Source organism: Macadamia integrifolia, chromosome 9, assembly GCF_013358625.1.
Source record: "Macadamia integrifolia cultivar HAES 741 chromosome 9, SCU_Mint_v3, whole genome shotgun sequence".
In the NCBI taxonomy this organism is placed as follows: Eukaryota; Viridiplantae; Streptophyta; class Magnoliopsida; order Proteales; family Proteaceae; genus Macadamia; species Macadamia integrifolia.
In genome coordinates, this window is record NC_056565.1 from 17719638 (window position 1) to 17730863 (window position 11226).

The window sequence follows — 11226 nt, forward strand, 5'->3', positions numbered from 1 at the left end:
GGGTTTGTAGTGTTCTAGCATAAAATAAACTATTTAGAGAGAGTTAGAGGGGTTTTTTTTTCAATTTTTTTTTATCTTTCATCCTGATATAATTATATAATCTGGGTTCAATGCTCAATACCTCTTTGCACAAAATAAATTATTTGAGAGATAAAGAGATTTTTTTTCTATTTTTAATCTTTTCTCCAGATATAATTGAGGTTCAGTAGTTAGTACCTTTTTATCATAAAAGAAATTATTTGACGAAAAAAGAGAATTTTTTTTTCTATTTTTATCTTTCCTCTAGATACAATGTGTGCTACTTATCAGCGGTCTACTCATTAGATATGTCAACCAAGTTATTTATTTCATGATGTAACTTGGGATAGCTTGGACAGACCTCACTACCGTTTGGTTTGATGAATTTCAGAATATTATTGAGTGCTTTACCTAGGTTATATTTGTTTGAAATCTGTTTCTGATAGTAATGCCGAAGGTGACCCTTTTAAATGAATCTTGTGGTTATAGCTCTCTGTTGATGGCCATGCCGAAGGTGGAGTTCTATGATCATTAGTGTTTTTTTTTTTTTTTGCCTCATTGTATTATTTGAATTATCCATCTAGGTATGCCTGGATGTAATCTCTGTACATCTTTTTATTTGAGCCTAAACATATACTTTGCTGACCTTTAGCAGAAAAACAAATACACTTTGGGTTTAGCCACTGCAATTTTAGCATAAATAAGGCAAATAGTTTGTGCACAATTGTGCATATTGCATAGTCGTTGAGATAACCCAACAATGAGATATGGGGTCTATAGTACACCCCTTCCATCCCTATCCGACGGTTATGTGCATCTTTGTGCACTATGCATGATTGTGCACTAAACCTTTATCTTAAAAGAAATTAATTAGAGACAAAGAAAGTTTTTTTTTTAATTACAATTTGTAATTTAATTTTGAAATTTTGTACCGTTTTATCAATAGTAATATATTTGCATTAAAAAAAATTGAGTATAAAATTTTCTATATGAGAGTAAACTCTACACACTCTATCCTCCTAAGGACGCAGGGACCGCACTCTTGGCATCGGAAAACACTTACCTAAAAAATTAATGTATAAAAAAATAAGTGCCACACCACCAATCCTACTGAACGTGTTGCTACTTCTGTCAAACTCAATTGCAGCCTCCACGCTTGGCCGTAAGACTTCTTTTATTTATTTATTTTTTTTTTTCACTCTCGAAACGTGTTTTTTTTTTTGGATTGAAAATAAAAATTATATTTAGAAAGGAGAACTAGCATAGATTGCCCAAGGTCTTGTAATTGTTGAATCCATCTTAAGGCCAGAGCCAAAGCGTCATGAGGGTTTGGTTTTGTATTCCTAAAAATTATGCCATTTCTATGATTCCAAATAAAGTAACATATTGTGATGAAGTTGGAAAAAAATAGTTCCCGATCTTGTCTTGAGAAACTATGGAATTTAAAGAAATACATAATAATATGTTGAAAAGAAGGGGCTTGAAGAACTGTGGTATTTAATCCTAATGGGCAGGTTGCCCATATGTGCTTTGAGAATTCGCATGATAGGAATAAATGCCAGACGGTTTCTTGTTCCGAATTTTACAAGACACAAAGGTCGTTCATGGGAGACCATTTTCCTAAGATATCCCTTGTTGGAAGTTGTCCATGGGCAATCCTCCAGAAAAATAACTTAAATTTGGGGTGAATATGTATCTTCCAAAAGAAATGCCACCAGTGTGAGCATAGATAAGCAAGAGGACCTGTTAGATGATCCAATAATATTAGTGGGTTGCTCATTACTTAAAACCTTTGCAGCCAACTTGGCAACAAGGGTTCCTGATCGAGGAAATATAATGTGCAGGAAGGAGCGAGTTTAGTAGATTAATATTCCAACAATTATCTGTTAGGAAATCACTTACCTTTTTGTTCTGCAAAGATTCGGGGATGGACAACCCCGATGCAGCTGGAGTGTTCCCCGAGAGTGTGCTTGAGAGAGCTAGTATCCACGGGTCCCAAGCGACATCGGTATTTTGGCCATTTCCAATTATGCGAGTGCACCACTGGGAAAGATAGGGTAGAATAGTAGTCAAACTATTCCACAGCCAAGACACCTTTTTCTTCAAGGTTGCAGGGTGAAATAAACTTCTATTAGGGAAATATTTTCCTTTTAATATTCTAGCCTAGAGAGATTCTTGTTTATTCATCAACCTCCACCCTAATTTGCAAATTAAGGCTTTATTTTGAGTTTTCGATAATTTGAGACCCAACCCTCCTAAGGCTCTAGGTTTACAAATTCTTTTCCATCCTACCAAGTGAGCTTTCTTCTTGTCGGCTAAGTCTCCATTCCAAAACCGAGAATAGATGGAATCCAAATCATACCAAACTCTCTTAGTAAAAAGGAAGACATGAGATAGGAGGGGATTGAAGCAAGTGTAGATTGCACAAGGGTGGTTCTCCCTGCATAAGTGAGTAAGTTTGCCTTTCAGTGAGAGAGTTTACATTTTACACAGTTTATCAAGTTATGAAGGCAACCTTTCTTATCTCTGTTGTGATAAAGGTGTGTACCAAGATATGTAGACTTAGAGTCCATCACATCCATACCCATCAAATTACAAAAAAATCTTTTATTTTCCATGAAGATGTTTGAACTAAAAGCCAGGCAACTTTTAGAGGTATTTACACTAAGGCCAGATAAGCTGGAAAAGAGGTCCAAAATAGCCTTGATGGAAGATAAATCCTCCAGGGTAGCTCGGCAAAAAATAAAAGTATCATTTGCAAAATAGAGATGGATAATTTCTGGGGCGGCCCTAGCAATTTTATTTCCTCTAAAAAATTCAGTTCTCTATAACAAGTAAGAAGACGTGATAGGTCTTCCATAACAAGTAAAAAAAGATACGGGCTGAGAGGGCAACCCTGACGAATGCCTCGAGAAGATTCGAACCAGGAAAAAGCAGAACCTTCAAGTTTAATGGAGACGGATGGGGTGCTAATAATAACCAGGTCTCCCCATCGATCTCCAAAACCCAGAAAGTCAAGGATGCCTCTTAAAAAGCCTCATTCAACCCGATCATATGCCTTTGCCATGTCTAGTTTCAAAGCAACCCAACCTGTTTTGCTTTTAGTGTTTCAGAGGAAGTGAAAATTTTCGTGGGCAATGATAATATTATCAGAAATTTGCCGCCCAGGAACAAATGCTGATTGGAAAGGAGAGATGATGCAGTTTAGAATTGGCCGGAGCCTTGAAGCAAGGATTTTTTAAATGAATTTGTATGCTACATTACAAAAGTTAATGGGTCTAAAGTCCTCAACAGTGGATGGATTAGGTTTTTTTGGTACCAGGCAAATAAAGGTATGATTGAGACCAGAAGGTAGGGATATATTTCTAAAGAAAGAGGAAACAAAGTTTACCACTTCCTCTTGGAGAAGATCCCAAAATTTATGGTAAAAGATTGCCCGGAAACCATCCAGCCCGGGAGCTTTGTAACCACCAATAGAGAAAATAGCTTTTTTAATTTCTACCAAATTGGGGAAACCAATAAGTGATAGACGGTCCTCATCAGTCAGCGAGTTTGGGAATAATCCTTCAAGAATTGTTGGGTTACAAGGGTTTGATGTAGAGAGAAAGGACGCAAAATAGGAAGCAAAAGTTTTTGCAACTTCACAGAGGTTGGAGACATTTCTTCCATCAGGGGTTAGGATGTGGGTAATTTTATTTTGGTGTCGGGAGATTCGGGTTATTGTGTGGTAGAACTTGGTATTCTTGTCCCCCTCCGTGATATAAAGATGTCTGGATTTTTGAAACCAAAACATCTCCTCAGCCTTTGAGAGATTGTTACGGATGGTTTCAAGGGTGGAGGAATCACGTGGAGTCGAATCCTCAGCTGATTTAGCGGCCATAAAAAGGTTCCATTTGAGAGATTCAATGCTGCCAAACACCGACCAATTCCATTTGGAAAGTAATCTGCTTAAAGCGGTAAGCTTGTTAGGGAGGAGGTCATTATTTAAGGAGGACCAGGATTGGAAACAAAAGGATCTAAATTCCGGGTGTTGACTCCACGCATCCTGAAAATGGAAAAATTTTTTTGGATCGGGTGGGAGTATAGTTAGAGTCCAGAAACAAGGGGTTGTGGTCGGACCCAACAGAGGCCAATTTTGACAAAGAAATATCAGGGAAGAGACCGAACCACTTCTGGCAAGCAAAACATCTATCAAGAGCTTCTTTGATTAAGGAAGGGGGTTTCTGGTTATTGGTCCAAGTGAAGTGACATCCAGGTAATGGGATTTATTGGAAGGCATAGTCATTGAGGATCGAGGCTAAATCTGAAGAGGTCGGAGAGGGCTTGAAGACTTTTCCTCCCAGTTTATCCCCAGGGTAGAGGATATCATTGAAATCCCCAATTAATAAGAAAGGACTGGTAAGAGATGAGATGAAAGACTCGAGGTTGGTCAAAAACTTGGTTCTAAGATGAGCTGCAGGTGGAGCATACACACATATTAAAACCCAATGTCCCAAGACATTGCTGATTTCGAAAGCCAGAAAATTTGGGCTCATGGTAATGGGTGATACCAAGATGTGAGGGGAGAATAAAGCCCAAAGTCCACCCCCCTCTCCCCCCCCCCTCGCGGCCCCCAAAACCTTTCAATCCCTCACTATTCCAAAAGAAACTTTTATAAAATTTGTTCAAAGAAAGCTGGGAGACGGATGGTGGAATGATCTTTGTTTTTTGTTTCACAGAAAAAATTATGTCAGGATGTAGATTTTTGCAAAAAGCTAAGAGAGAGGATTTTGTTAGCTTAGTATTCAGACCTCTCACATTCCAGTGTATCAGTTTGAGACACCACACAAAAAAAAAGAAAAAACCGACCTGAACAGAATGGTAGAAGAGGTACAATACGTGGAAATAAACAAAAAACACACACCGAGGACAATGAATATTCACCTACATGAACGATCTTGGTATGTGGATATGGCATCTATTAAGTGAGGAGAGAGCACACACACCTACCAATGGAATTTATTACATAGACCAAAGGAAAATAAACAAGTTATAAGCACAACACCAAAGGAAAGGGATCAAAACTTTGATATATCTTTATCCTCAAACAAAACTCGGCATAGAAAGTTGAAGAAGGCAGCCATAGATTTTTTTTTTTTTTTTTTTTTTTTTTTTACCTTGGAATAAATTGGCGCCTACGATATCGTTGGGCAACCATAAACCAAGAATAGATGAGACCAAAGCAGACGCAAAAAAACACAGCAAGGTATGAAGAGAATTCAGAGAAAGTTGACGATACTATTACCCGATCAGTCGTGGTTTGGCTTGACCACCCACCAAAAGTCTCTCCACCATCCGGAGGTCCATGATCTGGTTCAGAAACCTTATACGGATGTGGTTCTGCTTCATCCTCCCTCATGCCGATTGCCAAGAGGATCCTCTTTGTAAGTTCCTGAGGATTGGTTGTCGATGCAAGTGCAGTTTCGATATTCTTGATCAGATCCGAATCATCCTCACAGTCTTCACTACATGTGGTTCGACTCCTCTTCGGCGATGGCAAAGGACTAGGCTTAGTGGTCTCAGTGGTTTGTCCCTCCGCAGCAGTTGTAATTTGTGGGTTAGGGAAAGAGTTATCAGTGTGGTGTGAGATAGAGAGCCAGGCTGAAAAATGAATTGTTTGATTGTGACTGTTTTGGCTCTATGGAAGCGGAAATATGGGTATTCTTCATCTTTCATAACCTGTTTTGTTGGGTTCAAAGTATGGGGTGGAGATGTGGATGGTATGGGTGTTGGTGTGGTCAGGAGAGGAGCAGTTGCAGCGGTGGTAAGACATTGGGTCAAGCATAGGCGACCCTTTATACTTGTGTACTAAAAATTTATAAAAATATACCACCAACTTTACCGACACATCACCTTTTTTTTTTTTTTTTTTCAGTAGTTTATACCATTAACACATATATATTTTTACTTCACCCACACCGGCAAACACTTAAATTATTTTTTTTAATCAACATAAGTACAATTACATTACACACTGTATATTTTTAATTCACCAATACATTACACCGGTCAATAGGGTGGGCTAGGTTGTGCTGAGTCCAATCTAGGATGGGTATGTGCTGAGTTAAAAAAACCTTTAAATTTCAGAAAAGTACTCCCTTTATTAAATCCATTTAGGTTACAAGTTAAAGGGGGGGGAAATGATTATATTAGATTGCTCCATCACGTGGCACTTGCACCAACGTAGAGGCCAATGAAGGGCATACATAGGCATCAACAAGGGTTAGGTACATTGCTTGGGTTTCATAGAGATGGGGGCATCATTTTTCCGCCCTCTAGAGAGTGTTAATTTCCTCCTTTTTTTTTTTAATAATTGTAATCATTATCTAATATGAATACATGAACCATTAACTTTCTTATCATATTTAATAATTAATTTTTTTAAATTGAATTTTATTTATTTTCTAAATTCAAGGATTTGGATGCAAACTAAGTATTTTTTTGACCATATCTGAAATGATTTTGAGTTTGTGACACAATCATGTTAGGCAAAGAGGTTTTTATTTTTATTATTATTTTTTTCTTTCTATGATTTGAAAAAAATCATGAGATTTCGATTTTCCACCTATTATTCCTATAAATCCAGGCAGCTTCGTTAATTTCATTGCTAATTTCAGTAAACTTTAATTGACTGAATTAAATTCTTCACACCCATCATAAACGTGTATTAATTCCTTCTATATATATCCTTTAATAAAATTACCTCGATATCTCGTTAAATAAGATTCCATCTATACATCTGTCATTTTAAGTTAATTTAGGTCTAAATATTGATTTGTTTCCAAAACTTTGACACATAAATAATATAAGATATTCTACCCTCAAAAAAATTGATATTAGATATGGAATTCTAAGTATAAATACATGTCATACGCATGCATAAAAGGGTAAGGTAACTAGAGAGAGAAAGAGAAAGAGAGAGAGAGAGAGAGAGGATGGCTCGTAGCTGGTCTAAGTTGTGGGTTATAGCAATGGCTTTATTAGTTATTAGTTATTAGAATAGGTTTGAATGCATTTGTGACTAAAGGTGCTGGATGGGAAGCTGCACATGCCACATTCTACGGTGATATGAGTGGTGGTGAAACAATGCGTAAGTTTTGACTTAGACCTTCTTCTTTATTTCAAGTGAAAGGATACAACTTGGCTGAATCCCTTCCTCGAATGTTGGATCTTACATTCTAATGTGTAGGACCGAATAGCCTGTATCGAAACCCATATGTTCAACACGTTCTTATGAAAAAAATTTGTATCACCAAAATAACAAAGAAAGAATTATAAGTGACTCTAATTATTGTTGATTTGTTTGTGACAAACAGAAGGAGCTTGTGGCTACGGCAATTTGATACAGGAAGGATATGGCCTAGAGACAACAGCTCTAAGCACAGCCCTCTTTAACGAGGGCTTCACTTGTGGTGCTTGTTATGAAATCATGTGTGACAAGGCCTCAACACAATGGTGTCTTCCTGGCTCCGTCCATGTAACTGCCACCAACCTTTGTCCACCCAATTATAACAAGCCTGATGGGAATTGGTGCAACCCTCCATTGAAGCACTTTGATCTCTCTCAGCCTATGTTTGTCAAGATCGCTCAATACAAGGCTGGCATTGTTCCAGTTCTCTATCAACGTGTCCCGTGCATCAAGACCGGCGGTGTAAAGTTTGAGATGAAGGGAAATCCTTACTGGGTATTGGTGTTGGTGTACAATGTTGGTGGCGCCGGCGACATTACAGATGTGAAGGTTAAGGGTTCGAATACAGGATGGATACAAATGACTCGAGATTGGGGCCAAAACTGGAAAACTGATACAAAATTGATAGGGCAAAGCTTGTCTTTCCAAGTGACTGCTAGTGATGGTAAGATGGTGCAGTCTGATAATGTTGCACCAGCTAGTTGGCAATTTGGCCAAACCTTCCAGGGGAAGCAGTTTTGAAGATAGATGATTTTTTTTTTTTCCATGAGGAATTTTAAGGTTTTAAGACACATAATACTCCGATTTATATATTAATAAGGGTGTAAATCGGTCTGGAATTGGGTGTTTGATTCGATTTTGATTTGTTGCCAAGCAATCTTGGTGTGATTCAGAATCGGACGAACTCATGCCTCGATTCTGAAAATCAATATTCATACCATACCTGTTCAGATCCTACATGATTCAGTTTCAGTTCCTCAACTTGGTGTATGTTACATATCTAGTATATTATGATATTGGGCAGAAGAACTTAGCCGGTTTGGTGCAAGCAACACTAGAAAATTGAATCAAACTGAGAAAAGATTTTAACTTTTGAAATGGCCCATAATCTAAAACGCCTTGTTGCGAAAAAGACTTAAATTATGCTCTTTCCAAAGATGCGCCACCGTACATACTCTTATTATAGATTTTTGTATACATAAAGGTATTACTTATACTTTTTAAAAATGGCGCTATCAGATTTCCTTTTCAAAATTAATAAATTAATATTAAATATATTATAAATATTATGTGTGTGTTTGTGTGTGCGAAGATATGTTCCTGGCACAATGGTAATGGACTAATTAATGGTTCTCTATCCATAACCCTGAAATAATGGACATGGCTTACTCGAGTTGTAGGTGGGGTTTTTTTCTCTTAGGTAGTGAACCTGCCATTACGAAGAAAACATTTTTCACTTCTAAAACAGAAATTTTCACACGCAACTTTATTAGATATATCTTAATTTGTCAACTGTCAAAAACTTCTTTGAATAACAACGGTTATATTATTTTTTTTTTTTTATGCCTAAATTATTTTTATCAATTCTTGTTATGTTCAAATTTTAAGTTTCTCCTCCGCTCAAAGCTTTCTTTCTATAGTCATACATGTCGATCCAAAAGTCTCAAAGTTTATCCTTACAATGGAAATTTGAATAATTGTTCCTAGAGCCAATCTTATGGGAAGTCATTCTAACCTCAAAAAAATGTATGGCTTAGGTTTTTCACAAAAATAAATAAATAAATAGATTTTAGGATTATAACTTCATGATTGATGCGTTATAGTTTAAGAACATTTCTAACATCCCAATTTTTATTTTTTTTTTAAAATTCGGAATGTCAGAGGAAATAAGAGATACAAAATCTTTAAAGGGGAAGGTTTGGGTCCCTTTCATTGAATGTGCTGTTCTTAGTTGCTTTCATCTCCAATTTCCTTTTTGTAAAATTGGGATGTTAAGGAATTGAGAGGTATAAAACCTCAAAGGGGAAAGGTTTAAGTCTCTTCATTGAATGCGGTTTTCTTAGCTATCTTTTCCTGTTTTCATTTGCAATTACTTTTTTGGATAAGAAATACTTGTTGAGTTCATAACATTTGAGTTTCGGTATGTCATATGTTCATAGCATTTGAGTTTCGGTTGCCATGGAGAATACTAAATTCATTATCCATTTTATATAGTGAAGCCTACCTATCACAAAAGTTATTGAAAAAGGTCACAAACAAATGCAAGGCCAATGGGTTAATACCCAATTTCCCTTGGTGGAAAGAAATTTTTATGGTTTTCAAAGTAAAAAATTTCCCCTATTATATTGAAATTGATTGTTTAATAAAGAAATGAACCACTTCAAATTTCAAAGCCAAAGTGAGCGACTGGTCCAAATTGTTTTCCATTTTGCAACCATTGGAGTTACCAAAACACAGTTCCATGTGGCAAAAACTAGATAGACTGTATGATACCCATTTACCCAATAGAGAAAATTGATTCAGACCTACTTCACTTTCCTTGTTTTCTATTAGGATTTCAAATATTGTTTGAAGAAATGATTAAAATTGTTTGAGAAAGTGAGAATAACTGAAAAATAACAATTACTCCAAATGTGAGTTTGTTTGTTGGTTCTATATATTTTCCCTCTATATAAATTCAAATACACACTTTCCATGTAAAAACACCCAACTCAATCCATAATTAAGTCACAAACCCAACTCATTCCAATCTCTGTATCAATCCCACCATGAGGCATCCTAATCTGATGCTTGGAATTTTGATAGTAGCACACTTAAGTGTAATTCTCCATTTGACATTCATTTCAACTTTGTTATTGCTTGTTCTTGTTTTATCTTTTCTTATTTAATTGTTATTTTTCTTCATGAAATTGCAGGGTTTTCTAGCTGAAAATACCTTTTCACAGTATTGGGAAGAGCATATTGATCTTCCACACCCTCCATATTGGTTTGTTGCAAAGATTTCTCCATTAACCCCCCATCAGGTAAATGTGTTTTTGAAACTTATGGAGGAAAATGAGTTTGCTTCCCACCTGCCATCATTTTGTAAGCTGGCTAATGTTGCTTGTTCTACAAATGCACTAGCAACCCTACCACCAAAAGTTCACTGGACTGATGGCATAATAAAATATGAGCTTCCAATTCCAAGTGGAACACCCTTGTGGGTTGCCAGCCAAGGGAGATTGCCATATTTCCGAGAGTCAATGGTGAAAGAAGGAGGTTTCATGGAGATCCCTGATCTAAGGGACCCAATGTCATATAAATCATTCTTGCCACGATCTCTAGCATCAAAAATTCCATTTTCCTCTACCCGGATCAAGGAATTGAAGAAGCTTTTTGGTGTAGTGGATGAATCAAACATGGATGAGTATATCCAAGACACCCTTAAGATATGTGAGAAGATCCCTATTAGTGGTGAGCAATGTACTTGTGCGACTTCTGTCGAGGATCTCGTCGATTTTGTAGTCGAGAAATTAGGACACCATGTACGCATATGGAATACTGAGAGTCCTGAAGGATCTAATGAGAATGTCAGAATTAGAGCTGTGAAACTAATATATGGAAACCTCTCTGAACCACCAACCTTTTGTCATAGTCAACCATTCCCCTTTCAGGTCTATTATTGCCATGCTCTTCAAAAAGTTAAAGTATATGCAGTTGAAATACAAGCTCAGAAGAAATTGAATCATGTGATTATGGCATGTCACTATGATACTTCAACCTGGAATCCAAACCATATAGCTTTTAAGCTGTTGGGTTTTGGCCCAGGCCTTATTGAAGTCTGCCATTGGATAAGCCAAAATGGAATGGTCTGGACAAAGAATCTAGGTTGAGCTGCACTTGAAGATGATTTGATTATCTTCTAGTTCTCTTCTTTGTGTTATGTTATTGCAGAAGCTATTTGAAGGATAAATAAAAACCTATATTAACTTGCTTATTTA

General features: G+C 36.8%; 2 protein-coding genes across 2 annotated transcripts; both read left to right on the forward strand.

The window, feature by feature from the left end:
- Positions 1-5665: 5665 nt before the first annotated feature.
- LOC122089582 (expansin-A15-like) lies at positions 5666-8155 on the forward strand. Its single transcript, XM_042659313.1, has 3 exons — positions 5666-5821; positions 7042-7147; positions 7374-8155. The coding sequence occupies exons 1-3, from the start codon at positions 5666-5668 to the stop codon at positions 7985-7987; spliced, it is 876 nt and encodes a 291-aa protein (XP_042515247.1). The 3' UTR covers positions 7988-8155.
- Positions 8156-9942: 1787 nt separating this feature from the next.
- Positions 9943-11226, forward strand: LOC122088000 (polygalacturonase non-catalytic subunit AroGP3-like). The gene is made up of 2 exons (XM_042657141.1): positions 9943-10065; positions 10162-11226. The coding sequence occupies exons 1-2, from the start codon at positions 10015-10017 to the stop codon at positions 11116-11118; spliced, it is 1008 nt and encodes a 335-aa protein (XP_042513075.1). The 5' UTR covers positions 9943-10014; the 3' UTR covers positions 11119-11226.